The sequence below is a fragment of the Ranitomeya variabilis genome, chromosome 2, assembly GCF_051348905.1.
Source record: "Ranitomeya variabilis isolate aRanVar5 chromosome 2, aRanVar5.hap1, whole genome shotgun sequence".
NCBI classification, from domain to species: Eukaryota; Metazoa; Chordata; class Amphibia; order Anura; family Dendrobatidae; genus Ranitomeya; species Ranitomeya variabilis.
The window spans coordinates 238,618,174-238,635,760 of NC_135233.1; the positions used below are offsets into that span (position 1 = coordinate 238,618,174).

The 17,587-nt window shown below is 46.5% G+C and overlaps 1 protein-coding gene across 1 annotated transcript in view; it reads right to left on the reverse strand.

The window, feature by feature from the left end:
* Positions 1 to 1,005: 1,005 nt before the first annotated feature.
* Positions 1,006 to 17,587, reverse strand: part of TFE3 (transcription factor binding to IGHM enhancer 3) — a 31,978-nt gene continuing 15,396 nt past the window's right edge. The window contains exons 2-10 of the mRNA XM_077284216.1: positions 12,579 to 12,692; positions 8,059 to 8,281; positions 7,540 to 7,791; positions 6,841 to 6,933; positions 4,660 to 4,780; positions 4,514 to 4,570; positions 3,789 to 3,864; positions 2,735 to 2,882; positions 1,006 to 2,650 (exon numbers count right to left, since the gene is read on the reverse strand). Of these exons, the coding sequence (XP_077140331.1) occupies positions 2,282 to 2,650; positions 2,735 to 2,882; positions 3,789 to 3,864; positions 4,514 to 4,570; positions 4,660 to 4,780; positions 6,841 to 6,933; positions 7,540 to 7,791; positions 8,059 to 8,281; positions 12,579 to 12,692 (1,453 nt within the window). The 3' untranslated portion in view covers positions 1,006 to 2,281. The remainder of the gene's footprint in view (positions 2,651 to 2,734; positions 2,883 to 3,788; positions 3,865 to 4,513; positions 4,571 to 4,659; positions 4,781 to 6,840; positions 6,934 to 7,539; positions 7,792 to 8,058; positions 8,282 to 12,578; positions 12,693 to 17,587) is intronic.

The following is a 17,587-nucleotide window of genomic DNA, read 5'->3' on the forward strand; positions in this document are numbered from 1 at the left end:
CCATGTATCGTGAGATTTTGAGTGCAAACCTCCTTCCATCAGCAAGGGCATTAAAGATGAAACGTGGCTGGGTCTTTGAGCATGATAATAATCCCCAGCACACCGCCAGGGCAATGAAGGAGTGGCTTCGTAAGAAGCATTTCAAGGTCCTGGAGTGGCCTAGCCAGTCTCCAGATCTCAACCCCATAGAAAACCTTTGGAGGGAGTTGAAAGTCCGTGTTGCCCAGTGACAGGCCCAAAACCTCACTGCTCTAGAGGAGATCTGCATGGAGGAATGGGCCAACATACCAACAACAGTGTGTGGCAACCTTGTGAAGACTTACAGAAAACGTTTGACCTCTGTCATCGCCAACAAAGGATATATTACAAAATATTGAGATGAAATTTTGTTAATGACCAAATACTTATTTCCACCATAATTTGCAGAATAAATCTAGCCAAATCAGACAAAGTGATTTTCTGGATTTGTTTTCTCATTTTGATTCTCATAGTTGTGATCTACCTATGATGTCAATTACAGGCCTCTCTCATCTTTGTAAGTGGGAGAACTTGCACAATTGGTGGCTGATGAAATCCTTTTTTTCCCCACTGTATGTCGCCACTTCTGCCCGTGGGTCCTGGTGCGCTGCATGAATGGTAAATCGGCCCTTATCTGGGACAGGAAGCAACATGTAAGATGGAAGTTGATTCAGAAGAATTATACACCATCGCATCGCTCTTGGGTCCTCAGGGAATGTCAGTTTCCTTCCAATGCGGGAGACCGTGATTGAAGATTATTAAAAACACCTGCAGTACCAGTTGTGATCACCAGATGGCGCAACATTTCTTTCCTGCAAATGTCTAAAGACACAGAATATCCCCCCCCATATCGCCTAATGAGACCCCCCAGCAGGTGGTCCCGGTGCCACTGCTCCATCCAGTGTCTCTGCCACCTTACAAAAATACATTTTGCTCATTGTCTCCTATTAACCCTTTACTCCTGCACAGCATGGCGTCGACAGGTCGTAGTGTGTAAAACGTTTTATTTAAAGCATATAGTAACATCTAGTAGTTTGTAGTATATAAAACACATAAGATAATTCTCTATATAGAAACACGTTCTCAGCGAGGAAATAGGGCGAGACCTGCACCCGCAATACACTCACTGCCCATTATCTGCATCACCCCAAAGACGCGCGCCAACCACGGGCACACTACTAACACTCTCCTTCACGCCGCACACCCATTCACCCCTTCTCTCATCCGCACCATACATTAATGCTGCCATCACACCACGCACTGCATGTGCTTGTCCCTCATTCATGACGGCAGGGGTTCAGTAATGGACCCTCCGCATGATATGTGAAGATCCGAGTAATGTCTGTCTGACAACACTTACCTCCTGTCTATGACCACTTTTAGACCATAGAGTTGTCAGAGTATATGACAGTGACTATGTGCCACCCAATGCTGCACACCATTATTGCCATGTATCCAGATTAATGCTTTTATATGAAAACACCCTACAAGACCCCCAGCTAAAACTTGGAAAGGTTAGAGATTCCCCAACCGTCCTGGGTACCAGTGTGTGAAACGTCCGGTTACCAATCGGGCATTGGGAGGGTCTTCCTAGAGTGTGTGTGTGTGGAGGGGGGGGGGGTAGTGTCTATCCTCTACATATGGGGGACAAGGGTCATAAGACTGCTTATTGCTCAGCACCATCATCCCCACTTTTTGATGCCACCTACTATGTAATGCCCTGTGGGTTCTTCATCCGGCCATAGCCCGATCCTGTGACCTGCACGCTTGGTTCCCACCCAGACGCCTTCTTTTCTGTACCCCATTGTGCCATCTTGCACACCAGCTTGTACTCCAGTCCTATGCCCACCGGCAGGCACCCTCTTACGCCCTTCATGCCCTCCCTCAGCAGACGTGCCAGTCCTCCAATCATTACCGAACATCACTGCGTGTATCGCGCCCGTGACCAAACGCCATGATTCACCTTCATCATCCGTCTCTCCACACTTTACATTGTGCCAATGTCTTACTTTGGGGGAACAGGGTAACATAACCTGGCTCTCATCTCTAGGGTAGATTTAAGAACTGTCGCCTCTACAAAGCAGGAAGAAACATTTTCAGAAATGAAACATGGCCGCCGTCAGATTAAGAGATATCAGGCACTCCGGAGTGACTTTTTTTGGAGATGGGCTTCACCTGGTTGACGGCTGTCAGTCTGATGGGAGGGGTAGAGACTGGTGATCTTAGAGTAAAGTACTAGAGAAGTCCGATATCTGAGGACTGATCAAGAGTCGTCCTCCATGCTAAAGCTGCTGTGACGGCTGCTGGTCTTAGACGCTCCAGGAGAGACGGACGACAGCAGGGGATCCGCTCCTCCGAGAGGTGACAACATATCATCCATAAGAATGTCTGCAATGGCAGAGTCGCTCGTCAGGCTCAGATGAAAATTCAGGTTTCCGTCAACTAAATCACTCAGCTGGTCTGAGAAGTGAAGGGTGCCGAGGTTCAGGGTGGAGGGGTCCACGGGCTGGGTAGGCTGAGCACCGAATCGTGACATCACCTCGGAGATGGGCTGTACCTTGGGAAGGTCTGCTGACATGGTGGACGCTGGAACAGCTGTGATCCCGTGTATCTGGGCCTGCATTTCCAGTTCCTGCAAGACAACATTCAGGATAGGACATTGGAGCATGGCCGCTACTAGAAACCTGCAATATCCAGCCTGTGTGAGGCGCCTTACCTGGACACGCAGCAGCAGGCTCTGGTTCATGTGCTCCAGCTTACGCTGCCTGCCCTCCAGATCGCGCACCCTCTGCTGGTCTTTCTGCAGCTTGCGGATGTATTCTACGGAGGCCTTCAGGATGGTTCCTTTATTCCAGCGCAGCTCCCTGCAAGGGGCGAACAGACGGGACACATCAGCCATGATTCAAGAGATGAGATGAAGGCAACAGTGTAAAGTGGGCAAGCGGACAATAATCTAAAGACCATGTTGTCTATCAGTGATGGCCAGTAAAGAGGACAAGTGGATATTGATCTATAGACCATGTGGTCTATCAGTGATGGCCGGTAAGGAGGACAATGGATATTGATCTATAGACCACGGGGTCTATCAGTGATGGCCAGTAAAGAGGGCAAGCGGACAATGATCTAAAGACCATGTTGTCTATCAGTGATGGCCAGTAAAGAGGACAAGTGGATATTGATCTATAGACCATGTGGTCTATCAGTGATGGCCGGTAAGGAGGACAATGGATATTGATCTATAGACCATGTGGTCTATCAGTGATGGCCGGTAAAGAGGAAAATGGATATTGATATATAGACCATGTCTATCAGCGATGGCTAGATATTGATCTAAAGACCATACAGTCTATTAGGGATGGGTTGTAATGAGGACAAGCAGACATTTATCTATAGACTATGCGATCTATCAGTGATGGCAGATCTCTTAGGCAAGAAGTGCAGCGCTTACAAGCTGTTTAGTATACCGTTTGTAAGCGCTGCTGACGTTGGCTGAATCCGGCCCATGCGCTCCTCCGATGTTGTAGAGGCACAAGTGTCATTGCTTGCAGCATTGGAGAGCGAGCGCACAGTTCTGACTAGCACCGCGACCATGCCACTGGTCAATGTTCAGGCGCACACCACCCCCACTGGCAAAGCAGGAAGCCTGAAGAAAGGGGATGAGCGATGCCTTTTAATACTTGTGCAGATATCCTGCATACCCAAATTTATGCCCGACTTGCAAATTCGATAGGTTTGATGGATGGAAATGTATTGCTGGTGAGTAAACTTACGGGTCACTGGATTTCGGGATCAGCGTCCCGAGTTCTTTGATTCTATCATTGATGTTAAATCTTCTGCGACGTTCGACTGCAAAAAAAAGGAATATATTGAAAACTAATATACACCAGATCTAAAATAAGTGGTGCCGATAAAAACAATGGTGTTACTGATATCAATCACAATAGGACGGCGAAGATCTCGCTGGCTGCCGTGATGGGAGATGATGTCGCCCTGAATGTTAGGTAACAGGGAGGAGCGGCAGCCATGAATACGAGGATTGTGTCAGCGTTGTCTTGGGGCCAGGGACTGTTTGTGAATCCTGTACATGTACGGGCAGATCGGCCCCCGGACTGGCAGATACGTCCTTACATTAGAGGAATGCTGATGGAGCCGGTCTGGCCAGTTTGGGCGTTGTTCCTATTCTTTCCGATTATGGTAACAATATCGATATCTTGAGTCAGGTATTTCTACTGATGAACTTATGTCAGACGGATGACGACAAATGTACAGATCATGAGAAAAAAAGGACTGGGAAGGAACCTTAAATAAATGGGGAACTGATAATGTATCTTCAGGACAGGAATTAGTAAGTAGGAGCTGCTAATGCAGTGTATGGAAGAGTTTGGGTAAGTGACGGGGGCACAGAGCTTTATGGGGGGCATAGGGAGTCCATGCCATAAGTGCCTCTGCATACTGCGCCTACACGGCAACTACAATACACCACAGACATACGTACTCAGGTTGTGGTTGTCCTTCTTCTGACGCTCCTTGATAATTGCTTTTGCATCGTGCTCTGTGTAGGAGAAAAATGAAACAGAAGTGAGCGGCTCTCTCCACCATAGTTTACACTGTTTTGTGCCCAAAAAAGAGCTATGAACTCACCGGTGTATTCTGTCTTAATGTTCGTCAGGTCGGCCGGGCAGGAGTTACTGACGGTGATGGCCGGAGCAGCTGTCATTCCTGGAGCACAATACATGTCCAGCAGATTAGCAGACACGGGAAGCTGAGAATATAGAACATATATGGATATAAGTCATGGCGCTCACACACTGCTGTACACGTCATGGCGCTCACACACTGCTGTACACGTCATGGCGCTCACACTGCTGCACACGTCATGGCGCTCACACACTACTGCACACGTCATGGCGCTCACACACTACTGCACACGTCATGGCGCTCACACACTACTGCACACGTCATGGCGCTCACACACTACTGCACACGTCATGGCGCTCACACACTACTGCACACGTCATGGCGCTCACACACTACTGCACACGTCATGGCGCTCACACACTACTGCACACGTCATGGCGCTCACACACTACTGCACACGTCATGGCGCTCACACACTACTGCACACGTCATGGCGCTCACACACTACTGTACACGTCATGGCGCTCACACTGCTGTACACGTCATGGCGCTCACACTGCTGTACACGTCATGGTGCTCACACTGCTGTACACGTCATGGCGCTCACACTGCTGTACACGTCATGGTGCTCACACTGCTGTACACGTCATGGTGCTCACACTGCTGTACACGTCATGGCGCTCACACTGCTGTACACGTCATGGCACTCACACTACTGCACACGTCATGGTGCTCACACACTGCTGTACACGTCATGGTGCTCACACTGCTGTACACGTCATGGTGCTCACACACTACTGTACACGTCATGGTGCTCACACTGCTGTACACGTCATGGCGCTCACACACTACTGCACACGTCATGGTGCTCACACATTGCTGTACACGTCATGGTGCTCACACTGCTGTACACGTCATGGTGCTCACACTGCTGTACACGTCATGGTGCTCACACTGCTGTACACGTCATGGCGCTCACACTGCTGTACACGTCATGGTGCTCACACTGCTGTACACGTCATGGCGCTCACACACTACTGTACACGTCATGGCGCTCACACTGCTGTACACGTCATGGTGCTCACACTGCTGTACACGTCATGGTGCTCACACTGCTGTACACGTCATGGCGCTCACACTGCTGTACACGTCATGGTGCTCACACTGCTGTACACGTCATGGTGCTCACACTGCTGTACACGTCATGGTGCTCACACTACTGTACACGTCATGGTGCTCACACATTGCTGTACACGTCATGGTGCTCACACTGCTGTACACGTCATGGCGCTCACACACTACTGTACACGTCATGGCGCTCACACACTGCTGTACACGTCATGGCGCTCACACACTGCTGTACACGTCATGGTGCTCACACTGCTGTACACGTCATGGCACTCACACACTGCTGTACACGTCATGGCACTCACACACTACTGCACACGTCATGGTGCTCACACACTGCTGCACACGTCATGGCGCTCACACACTGCTGCACACGTCATGGCACTCACACACTGCTGTACACGTCATGGCGCTCACACACTGCTGTACACGTCATGGCGCTCACACACTGCTGTACACGTCATGGTGCTCACACTGCTGTACACGTCATGGCACTCACACACTGCTGTACACGTCATGGCACTCACACACTGCTGTACACGTCATGGCACTCACACACTACTGCACACGTCATGGCACTCACACACTGCTGCACACGTCATGGCGCTCACACACTGCTGTACACGTCATAGTGCACGTGTACAGTTGCTATAATCTGGCATCCGCAGGACCTGACAGCAGGCAAATTATCTATGATTATCATGCAACCACTTTAAGTACAAGTGTATGTTCCATTTAAAGCCACATTACATGTCCAGTATTTGATCATTATTTTACATCAGTATTTGTAGCCAAAACCAGGAGAGGAACAATGAGACGAAAAGTATAATAGAAACATATGCACCACTTCTGTATTTATCAGCCACTCTTGGGTTTCTCTACAAATACTGATGTGAAATACTGACCAAATACTGACAGTGTGAACATCGGCTAAGGTATATAAGGGCATCAGTTGGACCGCTCTGTTAGGAATGGTGTGCTGGGGTATTTAATGGCACATCACATCCCCCAAATTTGCCAACCACCATAATTAATTAAATATTGGCTATGACTTACTGTGCTGGGTAGGTTCCCTCGGTCCACATATCCCATAAATTCATCATTGAGGCTGGACTCCAAGCTTATGATCTCATCGATGACATCATCAATCTAAAATGTGGAATAATTGTCAAGAGGAGAAAAATTCACAGTCAAAGATTTTACCCCTGTGATAAACTACCACTCCTAGCAGACAAGTGGGTAGGGAATGCTGGGAAGTGTAGTGTAAGAACAACTGGACCACTAGTACAAATAGTTTTGAAATATGATTCATGATGGAAAAAGGGGCCCAGATGAATAAATGGGGGCACTTTCTGGATACTGGTTGCCTGAGCATATCAATCACTTGATTCCCAGGATAGGTCCAGTGATAGTCTGACTGTAATGGCCCAGAGTCTGGACTGTGATGTCTGGAACGGCCGCAGGTCTTCTGGCCCAAACTCAACAGCCTCATAAGCTCTGGAGACCCCCCCCAGCCGGTTCCATACTCAGATAATGAAAGACAGATGTGTGAAATCAGTGCTCCCATAGAAGAAAGGAATCCACCTCATTCTACTGGTTCACACCAGCACTACCAGCCGCCCCCCACAAATGAGGACCTGATGCTTGCAGGATGGATGACCCTGGGGCTTGCCTTCACAAGCACTATGGTGCCAATAAGAGCCCTGAGTAAGTTCCTGCGGCAGCCCAAGCTGACTATGTAAGACTTGCACCTACCTCTTTTTCCGGATTGGAGCCAATTTTCAGCATGGCTAGCGGACTATTCGGGGCGCTGCAGGCGGTAGGGAGCAATGGCTGCTCAGGCTGCGGTGATACTCCGGTAGAGTTGGGCATAAGAGTGGTGGTACTTGGGGCAGAGGTGTGCAGGGGCACCTTGGTCCCCATGGTGGTAGAGAGGTACTGCTTCACCTGCTGCCTCTGAGACTGTTGGATGTGATACTTTGTTGGATTTTCTAAATGGGTCTGAACCTGCAAAATAAGGAACAAATGGATGAGAATAAATCCCGGTGATAGATGCATGCACGCACGGCCTCAGTCCTGCATTCTCTGCGTTACTAAGCAGAATGGAGTTTGGACAGTGCCGGGTCTCACATACAAACTGTCGAAAGTGAGAATGATAAATGACAGGGATGTGAACTTTTTCAATTTTACTTCCACTTTTACAACGTTTTTCTGATTCCAGTGACGTTTTTGTTTCTTCTTCATATAATATCACTTACAAGTGGTCTCTCTTACCTTTAAGACCTCCAAGGGCACCTGTGCTGGGGTGGGGCGGCTACCAGTGCTGACGCTGATGGCAGGCGTGGGCAGAGCAGGGATCTGGGTATTTTTCTGCTCCTGCTCTCTTCTCTCTTGCTCCTGGGCCTGAGCCCTCATCAGCTGCTGCCGGAGGAGGATACGTGAAGACATACTGGTCGAAGTCTGAAAGGAGGATGAAGGGGACTGCGATGGGGTCTGACTGTTAGGGGAGAAAAACAGTGAGATTACAGATGCTGCCACTCAGGTTCCTACACTTCTGCATTTAAATGAAGTATATGTGCAAAATACATTTAGCATTTATTTAAATCTGTGTTTTTGTCTCTGCCATTTCAAATAACTGATCATATGATGGTTTAATTGGTAAGGGGCAATATAATAATAATAATCATTTTTATTTCTAAAGCGCCAACAGGGCACGGGTAAGGTGGTAGATTGAGACGAGGGAGGAGATGTAGGGTGGTGCTGAACCATGGAGCGCTTTGTGGGCGAGAGTGATAAGTTTATATTGAACTCTGTAGCAGATGGGTAACCAGTGTAACGACTGGCACAGGGTAGAGGCATCGGTGTAGTGGTTGGAAAGGACTATGATCATGGCTTCCGCATTCAGGACAGATTGGAGTGGGAAGAGTTTATTCCTTGTTACCATACTTAAAACCTTCCATTCCAGGATACTTTCTAATAACACAGGCCAATGGCTCTATTGCAAGGGCAAACAAAGGAGATAACGGACAATTTTTCCTTGTACCCCTGTGTAGCACTAAGCTGTCAGAATTCCTCATTAGCTCTTACTCTGGCTGACAGAGCTTTGTATAATAACATTATCCACCTGATGAATTTGGGACCAAAATCCATCTCCCATAGCACGGCCCAAATATATCCCCACTCCACACTGTCAAATGCTTTATTGGCACCTACTGACAGGATAGCCTTGTACCCCGGGGCTCTACTGATCGCATATTAAGGATAAGTCGGCGCAGATTGATGGCTACTGATTTTGAAGCCATAAACCCCGCTTGGTTTGGGTAAACGACGTGACTACAGTAATCACACGTGTTGCAAGAATTTTAGGCAATATTTAGATATCCGACAACAGCAGGGAAATAGAAGAATCTCAGAATTCCTGGTCTTTTCCTTCTTTAGGCAAAACCAGCATTATTACCACATACATAGATTTAGGCAGCTCTCCTGACCCAATCGCTTCATTTATCATTTCGGAAGAGTGTTGCAATAGTTCCCTCTCAACTTAAAGATTTCTATATGGAGACCGTCACATCCCGGGGCTTTATCATTTGGCATTATTCACAGCGCCTGCTGAATTTCCTCTACAATCTTTGGATGGTCAAGAATTTCCCCATCTTTGTTCCACAGAGTGGGAAGGACAATCTCAGCTACGTCCTCCTATAGCTCCTCCTGAGAGTAACTCAGTATTCTCATTCTCAGACGAGAATGAATAAAAGCGACAGTAAGAGGTTTAGCTGAGTCAAATGTAAGAAAAGGTTGAATTCTAGAGATGTTTTTGAGGTGCAGATGACATGAGCAAGTGATCGGATGTCCCCCACATCCGATCACTCGCTCATGTCATCTGCACCTCAAAAACATTAAGGAAAGATCTGAATCAAGTGACTCCAGGACAGCGGGCATCATGCTGGTGAGTAATGGTAAAACTACATACAGAAATGGCAATATCTGGCACAGGTAAGTTAGTGGCGGCAGGAAACACAAGGAGTTCAGTTTTTGACAGATTCAGTTTTAGAGGGAGGACATGATTTTAGAGACAGCGGAGACAATCCCTGGTATCTTGTAGTAATGCAAGGAGATGTAAGGAGGCAATGTGTATAATCAGGTGTCATTGACAGATGGTAATGAAGACTGAAATTGATAATGGTTTGTACAATAGGGGCAGTGTATAGAAAGAAGAGGAGGGAAGCTAGGACAGAACCCTGGAGGACCCCAACAGTAAGAGGAGGGGACCTAATACAGAGCATTGACATACCCTGACAATAAGAGGAGGGCACGGAGGACTGAAAAATGAGGAACCACGACAGAAAGAGAAGGGCACGCAGGACTGAACCCTGAGGAACCCCAACAGTAAGAGGAGGAGGACGCAGGACTGAACCCTGAGGAACCCCAACAGTAAGAGGAGGACGACGCAAAGCTGAAAACTGAGGAACCCTGACAGAAAGAAGAGGGGATCGCAGGATTGATTCCTAAGGGACCCAACAGCAAGAGGAGGGGACAAAGGACTGAACCCTGAGGAACCCTAACAGTAAGAGGAGGGGACGCAGGACTGAACCCTGAGGAACCCCGACAGAGAGGAGGATGACGCAAAACTGAAAACTGAGGAACCCTGACAGAAAAAGGAGGGGGACGCAGAATTGATCCCTGAGGAACCCCAACAGTAAGAGGAGGGGACGCAGGACTGAATCCTGAGGAACCCCAACGGTAAGAGGGGACGCAGGACTGATCCCTGAGGAACCCCAACAGTAAGAGGAGGGGACATAGGACTGAACCCTGAGGAACCCCAACAGTAAGAGGAGAGGATGCAGGACTGAACCCTGAGGAACCCCAACAGTAAGAGGAGAGGATGCAGGACTGATCCCTGAGGAACCCCCGACAGTAAGGGAAAGATTCGAGGAACAAGAGCCAGCAAAAGAAAACAGTGAAGGAGCTGTCAGAGAGGTAGAAAGAGAACCAGAGAGAATGGTGTCCTTGAGGCCGATGGTGTGGAGCATAGTGAGGAGGAGCTGGAGATCCAGTGCCGAATGCTGCAGAGAGATCCGGGAGAATCAGCAGGATGCAGTGACCATTACTTTTAGTAGATCATTAGAGACATTATTGAGAGCAGTGTCAGTAGAGTGTAAAGAATGGAAACTGGATTATAGAGGGTCAAGAAGAAAGTGATCTATGAAATAGCGGATAAGCCAGGAGTGGACCAGGCGTAATATAAATATGTGGGTGTGTATCTCTTTTGTAAGGTTGAAATGTTGCTGTCTCTCTGTATTATGTGATGTATAAATAAAGGAAAATAGACTTTTTGCCACCTGGATGCTTTTGTCGCTTTCTTCACCTTTGGACATTATTGAGGATTGGGATCATCCTCTTTTTGCCATACTTGCAACTGCTAACATAGATATCAATTTATCTGTGGTGTGGTGCCGCCCTTAACTTGCTATTTTCCTCTGAATGAGGCCTAAATACATGGACGCAAGCGCTAGATCTAAGCACAAGCAGGGCTGCAGCGTAAAGCATGGGGAAAAGGACGGAGCAGTACATTTGGTGTCTGACAACGCAATGCTGGTCTGTCTGTCATATTGAACAAGCAAACAAGCAGAGCTGCAGGTTCTGGCAGGATGGGTTGACCATCTCTTGTGTATTGGGGTGTCCAGACTTTACCCTCAATATCTGTTGTTGTGGAAAGAAGGATGGGGCTGTTGGGATTTCAACATGCCTGACCCTGTTGTTCTAACCTGACATGTGTCTGTCTTATCACTGTATAACCAGGCAGATTTACCATATTAGTTGTCATCCCTGATGAGGACAGAAGATGACGACCCATAAACCTGCATTTACTAATCAAATGTATATTCTAAAAGGAAACGCCATGTAAAGAGTAAGCGTTATGTTATAAATCAATAATACATGTAGAAATGGGTAACTTTGTAATACATCTTATCAGAGAAATCTGCTCCTTTCTCTTCCTGGATTGATCAATCACTCAATTCATGGAACATATCTGTATACAGTGAAAACAGATTTTCCCATTACTGAGATAGGCAATGGCAGTTGGTGCTCATAAGATTCTATGGAGATGGGCAGTAGGGAGGAGCTGGAGACAGACATTTAGTTCTCCTAAAAGGACTGTTAAACTTTAAAATGTAACGGTCGTTTCAGAAGAACTTGCAGCAAAATGTCTGCGTCTGTCTCCCGCTTCTCCCTCCTATCCTTCTCCATAGAATCTTATGAGCACCAACTGTCATCTCAATCTTCAAATACTGATTTTAAGCAGAAAATGAGATAATCAGTCCAGGAGGAAACTTATTTCTCTGACAATACATATCACAAAATCACTTATTTTTACGTACACTGGTTGATTTACCAAACAAAAATTTAAAAGATGGTTACTCTTCATAGGAACGCTCCAACCAAACAGTATACGCTGCATCGCCAAATGCAGGACTTCAGGGGGCTGAGCAACCTTGTGTCACGCCCCACTCCTTTAAGCGTAGGCATAATAAAGTGTATGATTTTCGCGCGGAGTGTTCTTTTAAGTCATCCCTTTAATTTTCTCCATTTATGTGGAAGTGAAGCCAATTTTTGTACTGGAAAATGCTGAGTGAGCGCCGCTTATCTTGCAAAGTGCCAGGTATTATCAGTGTGGCTGGATGTCTGCAGCTTATCAGGTTTTCCTGTTGACGGCGCGGTGGCCGGCGTCCTTACATTTTTGTCTGCGTCATGCATTTTTCGCCTCTGGACACGTTCTGTATCTGGTATCTCACCTAGAAGGGATCGGCTGGCTCTTCAGCTGGTAAAACTGCTCCTCGCTCGGCTCTAGCGCGGTCTCAACGTCAATGTCGGCGACGATTCCAGACTCGGGTAATATGGGGCTCAGACTGTTGTGATGAGAGAATAAATAAAGAGATTAAAAACATAAAAAACGATGCAAAAAAAGTTTTCAAAATATAAAAGTTTAAATCATCCGCCTTTTCAAGTTTTAAAAAAACAAACAAAACAGATGAATATATTTGGTATCGCTGTGTTTGCAAAGATCCGATCTAAGAAGATAAAATTATTTCACTCGTGTAGTAAAAACGAAATAGAGAAAATATATTGAAATTCCAGAATTGCCGCTTTTTGGTGGCCGTGCATCCTCCATTTTGTTTTTCGGTGGCCGTGCATCCTCGATAAAAAAAAAAAAGATATCAAAACATTGTATATACTGTACATCAAAATGGTGCCAATAAAACGTTAGCTCGGCACACACAAAAAAATGAATCCTACAATATGGCAACACAAACAAAAAATATATTGTAGAACATTTAGATTTTTTTTTTGTCACTAAAATAATAATAATTAATAATCACTATACAATTTGGTATTACCGTGGGCTACTGATCTGGAGAATCGTGTCACCAGATCATTTTTATCGTGCAATAAATGTCGTTTAAAAAAAAAATAAAAAAAAAATGGTATATCACATTTTTGCTACCATTTCACCTCAGTTGGATTTTTTTTTTCCTGTTTTTGTCATTATATTATATAGTAAACTAAACAGTGTCATTCAAAACTGCAACTCGCCACACCAAAAACTGCTATACTAGCGTAAAAATAAAAAATGTTATAGCTCTTGGAAGAAGGGAAGGAAAAAAAAAAAAAAAAAGCCTGGTGATAGAGGGGTTAAAGATTTAAAACAGAAATCGAAAGTGGAAGAGTTGGTCATAGCAAGTAACCAATCAAATCACAACTCCCATTATCCAGAGCCTGTTTTCTAAATGAAAACGGCAACCTGATTGGGCGCTATGGGCAACTGGTTCAAATTTACTTTCCAGCATAGTTGACCATGACAACCAATCAAATGGCTTCTTTCATCTTCCAGCTTGGCCCTGAATTAGAAGAGCAGGAACCTGATTGGTTGCTATGGGTGACCACTGTCTCTATTGTAGATGTATACATGAGGCCTACAGTTTACAATATATACATTAATTTCATATCTCAGTGATTCACTTACAGGAATAATATGGCGGAGGAAGTGCCTACAACCTCCAGAGGGTCAACACTAATTATTACAATCCTGGGGGAAAATTCTTCACAAACATATTTGTTATGTGTCACTAAGCTTTCCTAGGAATTAAAAAGTGGCTGATTAGAAGATGATGCATGTCGTACTCATGTCTCAAGCTGACAGGGCCATTGCCCTGATAAAATATTAAATATGAGGCTATATAATGGGTGTGTAGTCACTCTGTAAGATATAGGCTATATTCTTGTTATGTGTGGTGGGCCCAGGGACCCCCAGCGCTCATGAGGCTATATAATGGGTGTAGTCACTCTGTAAGATATAGGCTATGTCCTCGTTATGTGGGGTGGGCCCCAAGGACCCCCAGCGCTCATATGAGGCTATATAATGGGTGTAGTCACTCTGTAAGATATAGGCTATGTCCTCGTTATGTGTGGTGGGCCCAGGGACCCCCAGCGCTCATATGAGGCTATATAATGGGTGTGTAGTCACTCTGTAAGATATAAGCTATATTCTTGTTATGTGTGGTGGGCCCAGGGACCCCCAGCGCTCATATGAGGCTATATAATGGATGTGTAGTCACTCTGTAAGATATAGGCTATATTCTTGTTATGTGTGGTGGGCCCAGGGACCCCCAGCGCTCATATGAGGCTATATAATGGGTGTGTAGTCACTCTGTAAGGCTACGTTCACATTTGCGTTGTGCGCCGCAGCGTCCTTTTTTTAATTGAATTTGGACGCAGCAAAAATGCAACTTGCTGCGTCCTCTGCGCCCAGACGCCGCAGCGACGCATGCGGCGCAAAACGCAAGTGCGACGCATGTCCATGCGCCCCCATGTTAAATATAGGGGCGCATGACGCATGCAGCGCTGCTGCGGCGCCCGCCGCTAATGTGAACGTAGCCTAAGATATAGGCTATGTCCTCGTTATGTGGGGTGGGCCCCAAGGACCCCCAGCGCTCATATGAGGCTATATAATGGGTGTGTAGTCACTCTAAGGCCGGTTTCACCCGTTCTGATATTTCCGGTACCGTTGGAGATTGGAAGTGATGAGGTCACTGTGACAGAGCTTGAACTGCCGTGACCTCATCACTTGCATTCTCCCACAGTCCTGAGGTCACAGTTCATGCCGGCGAGCGAGCAGACTCAGTGACGTAATCGCTAGTTACTGAGCCTGCGCCCGCAGCGTCTCGTTCAATCCCTAGTAGTTTACAGCCAGGCCGGTCGCATTAGCAGCGCTCCCAGTTGTAAACTATCTATCCCCCAGATATGGATTACAGTCATGGACAAAAATTGAGAATGAGACAAATATTAATTTTTCCAAAGTCTACTGCTTCATTTTTTCTAATGGCAATTTGTATATACTCCTGAATGTCAGAGTGATCAGCTTAACAGCAATTACTGTACTTGCAAAGTCAATATTTGCCCAGAAAATGAACTTTAACCCCCAAAACACATTTCATCATCATTGCAGTCCTGCCTTAAAAGGAGCAGCTACCATCGTTTTAGTGATTGATCCATTAACACAGGTGTGGGTGTTGGTGAGGACAGGGCTGGCGATCAATCAGTCATGATTAAGTAAGAATGACATCACTGGACACTTTAAGGGTATGTGCACACGTCAGGATTTTGTCAGGCTTTTTCCTCAGGTTTTGTAGCCAAAACCAGGAGTGGGTGATAAATGCAGAAGTGGTGCATATGTTTCTATTATACTTTTCCTCTAATTGTTCCATTCCTGGTTTTGGCTACAAAACCTGAGGAAAAAGCCTGACAAAATCCTGACGTGTGCACATAGCCTAAAAGGAGGCTGGTGCTTGGTATCATTGTTTCTCTTCAGTTAACCATGGTTATCTCTAAAGAAACACGTGCAGCCATCATTGCACTGCACAAAAATGGCCTGAGGGTATGTGCACACATCAGGATTTCTTGCAGAAATTTCCTGAAGAAAACCGGAAATTTTCTGCAAGAAATCCGCATTTTTTTTTTGCGTTTTTTCCCGTTTTTTTTTTAGCATTTTGCAAGCGTAATTAGCTTGCAGAATGCTAAAGTTTTCCAAGCGATCTGTAGCATCGCTTGGAAAACTGACTGACAGGTTGGTCACACTTGTCAAACAAGTGTGACCAACTTTTTACTATAGATGCTGCTTATGCAGCATCAAGAGTAAAAGATAGAATGTTAAAAATACCGTATATACTCGAGTATAAGCCGAGATTTTCAGCCCACTTTTTGGGGCTGAAAATGACCCTCTCGGCTTATACTCAAGTCAGTGTCTGCGGGGGGGGTCGGCGGGTGAGGGGGAGCGGCGCGGTGACATACTCACCTGCTCCCTGCGCGGTCCCTGCATGTCCGATGGTCTCCAGGAGCCGGCGGTATCTTCCTGTGTAGAGCGGTCACGTGGTACCGCTCATTACTATTAATGAGCGGTACGTGACCGCTGAACACAGGAAGATGCCGCCGGCCAGGGACCGCGCCGGGAGCGGGTGAGTATATCGGGGGAGGGGGAGCATTGCGCGATAGTCACCTGTCCACCGTTCCATCGCAGCGATGGAACGTGGAAGGTGACTATCGCAAATGCCGGGGTCGGAGCGAAGAGAGGCGAGTATGTGATTTTTTTATTTTAATCGCAGCAACAGCATATGGGGAATAATGTGTGGAGCATCGTATGGAGCCATATATGTGGAGCATGTCATGGGGCCATATATGAGGAGCATCTCATGGGGCCATATATGAGGAGCATCTCATGGGGCCATATATGAGGAGCACGTCATGGGGCCATATATGAGGAGCACGTCATGGGGCCATATATGAGGAGCATCTCATGGGGCCATATATGTGGAGCATGTCATGGGGCCATATATGTGGAGCATCTCATGGGGCCATATATGTGGAGCATGTCATGGGGCCATATATGTGGAGCATGTCATGGGGCCATATATGTGGAGCATGTCATGGGGCCATATATGAGGAGCATGTCATGGGGCCATATATGTGGAGCATGTCATGGGGCCATATATGTGGAGCATGTCATGGGGCCATATATGTGGAGCATCTCATGGGGCCATATATGTGGAGCATCTCATGGGGCCATATATGTGGAGCATGTCATGGGGCCATATATGTGGAGCATGTCATGGGGCCATATATGTGGAGCATGTCATGGGGCCATATATGAGGAGCATGTCATGGGGCCATATATGAGGAGCATCTCATGGGGCCATATATGTGGAGCATGTCATGGGGCCATATATGTGGAGCATGTCATGGGGCCATATATGTGGAGCATGTCATGGGGCCATATATGTGGAGCATGTCATGGGGCCATATATGAGGAGCATGTCATGGGGCCATATATGAGGAGCATGTCATGGGGCCATATATGTGGAGCATGTCATGGGGCCATATATGAGGAGCATCTTATGGGGCCCTAATGTGTGGAGCATGTCATGGGGCCACAATGTATGGAGCATTTCATGGGGCCATAATGTATGGAGCGTCTTATGGGGCCATTATTAACCTTTGTGCAGCATTGTATGGGGCATATTTTAATATGGAGCATCTTATGGGGCCCATCATGAACTGCATGGAGCATTATATGGGGCTCCTGATTCAATATGGATATTCAAAAACAGTTAACCTACTGATGTCTCAATTAATTTTACTTTTATTGATATCTATTTTTATTTTTGACGTTAACCGGTAGCTGCTGCATTTCCCACCCTAGGCTTATACTCGAGTCAATAAGTTTTCCCAGTTTTTTGTGGCAAAATTAGGG